Source organism: Dioscorea cayenensis, unplaced genomic scaffold, assembly GCF_009730915.1.
Source record: "Dioscorea cayenensis subsp. rotundata cultivar TDr96_F1 unplaced genomic scaffold, TDr96_F1_v2_PseudoChromosome.rev07_lg8_w22 25.fasta BLBR01000227.1, whole genome shotgun sequence".
NCBI classification, from domain to species: domain Eukaryota; kingdom Viridiplantae; phylum Streptophyta; class Magnoliopsida; order Dioscoreales; family Dioscoreaceae; genus Dioscorea; species Dioscorea cayenensis.
In genome coordinates, this window is record NW_024086618.1 from 76,336 (window position 1) to 78,673 (window position 2,338).

A 2,338-nucleotide genomic window follows, 5' to 3' on the forward strand; every position below is an offset into this window, starting at 1 on the left:
GCCCCACCGAGTATCATCAGGTCTTGCAAGAATTGTCTCTTGATGTTGGCCCCTTCTTGTAAAGATCTCACCTCTCTCGAATTTATCCACAATCTTAACATGGTACTTCTGAAGCAACGTGACAGATACGGGACAGATTAAATCTATATATACCACAAGTGCATGGGTCATCAAGTAATACCTCGTGGGTGAGCATGAGGGTCATATTCCTCAGGGAACGATGAGAGGCTACTATTACTTCCTTTTCACTTAATCAATAGCCCAAACATCTATGGTATTTCTTAATTTTACTTATACAAATTAATTAATAAAATATAGTTGACGATCGTTAAGTGCAATTGGAAGGAGTTGGGTAATTGTATGACGATTCCCTCAATAATCACTTGTGAAAATAGCGTTGAAAGGTGATAATTCAATCTAGTATTGGACAGGGGAAATTCAAGGGTCTACTGGTCCCAATCTCTTGGCAACTAAATCTAAAACACTAGGTACTTAAGATGAAATCTCTTCCACCCCAGCCTCCTATGTCCGTCTTAAGTTCAAGGACTCCATTAGAAGAGCTAATCAAATCGCATGCATAGATCTAACAGAGCATGTTTATTATAATGTGTGGGCATATCTTCCTCACCATATCAATAAAGTATCATTAAACAAGCATGTAATGAATCATAAAAGACTAGAAAGAATATTGAATTGCCAAAAAAAATTCATAAATAGAAGTTCAGGTACATTGACATGCAATTCCCTTTGAATTGGGATCCTATAATGGATGTACAAGTATAAATCAATAAATAATAATCATCCAAAGAAAAAGAATAGTAAACGAATTCCTAAACTAACTCCCTTCAATAGGTCACCAATGGTTGAGGTTGAAAAGTTCCCAAGATCGTCAAGAAAATGCCAAATCTCTTTGCGTGCTATCCACTATTGATGCATGTTGAATCTTCTTTGAGAAAATCACTAGAATCTGCTGAATGAATGATGAAATTCATCTCCAGCTGCCTAGGTCTCCAGAAATTTGGCAGCCTCTCCCAATTTTTGGCAAAAAATCCCCCTTTACTTGTAAAGCCTAGGGGTATTTATAACCTGAGTTCGCCACGGCCTTACCACACCTGTTGTGAAGGCCATGGTGAGTAAGTTATGTTACTTGGGCCGCAAGTTGCATCCTGACACTGTCTATTCTAGCGTTGTGTGGATTAGTCACGACTGTTGTGGAGGTTGTTATGACTTCTGGGTTGTTCTCTGTAATTTCACCCTAACAGGGCTTGAGAATGGTTATAATAGGAGTGGATAACGGCCGTGATAAGATGTCACTATATTTGTTGTGAGCTGTGGTGATGCTCTAGTTCAGCAAGTTGATCTGTTTTGCTTCGAAACACATCTATATTTGCTTCTTTAGCCTTAAGATGGAATAAAAACTCATGGTAAACACAAGAATGAATATATGTACTAGTTTGGTGCTGAACATGTAAAATCTTATGTTATTATAAATAATATATAAAATATGCACTTTCAAGCACTTATCACAACGCATATCTCTTTTTGCAAGAAGTACCAACAATGTTCACAATCATAGTGACATAGTTGAAAAAAATCACTAATAGCCAAAATGTTCCTAGCAACAATAATGACAACCAACTGCAATTGATGGACAAAGTAATGGACATAAAAAGCAAATAAATTTTCATTCAAAATTAATGTCTTCAACCGATTAAATTTCCCTTCCATATTAGAGGCTTCATCATATCCCTGCCCTCTTAATCTAGAAATAGATAAACCACAACGGGCAAATAATCTATTCAAAACTGCCTTTATTGAAGGGGCTGAAGTATCAGCAACATGTTCAACAACAAGAAATCTTTCAATTACTTGCCCTTGCTTATTCAAAAACCTCACAATCACAGTCATTTGCTCTTTTATTGATGTATCATGAGACTCATCAAGAAGTATAGAGAAATGACTATCTCTAATCTTATCAATAATGGCTTGCATGGTCACTTCTGCACAAGCCCTCACTAACTCTTTTTGTATTTGTGGAGAAGTCATTTGATTATTTCCAGGAGCATCTTCATTAATCACATGACCAACAATTTCAACTTTCGTCCCATACAAATTCAACATCTCTAGAAAGTTGCCCCTATTTGTGGAACTAGAAGATTCATCATATCCACGAGAAGTAAGACCTTGCTACATCTAACAACACGTAAAACAACAGTGGCACGAGCTCTATATGTAATCTCTATCTCTCTACTATAAGAAAAGAATATATGCGACATGCTTTGCTTCTAATTTTTGAAATCCTCACAATGTCGCCTTATATTGTTGTGGTTGCTATTAA

General features: G+C 36.5%; 1 protein-coding gene across 1 annotated transcript; it reads right to left on the bottom strand.

Moving 5' to 3' along the window:
* Window positions 1–1,512: 1,512 nt before the first annotated feature.
* LOC120253858 (zinc finger MYM-type protein 1-like) lies at window positions 1,513–2,121 on the bottom strand. The gene has a single exon (XM_039262075.1). The coding sequence runs from the start codon at window positions 2,119–2,121 to the stop codon at window positions 1,513–1,515; it is 609 nt and encodes a 202-aa protein (XP_039118009.1).
* Between the last annotated feature and the right edge of the window lie 217 nt (window positions 2,122–2,338).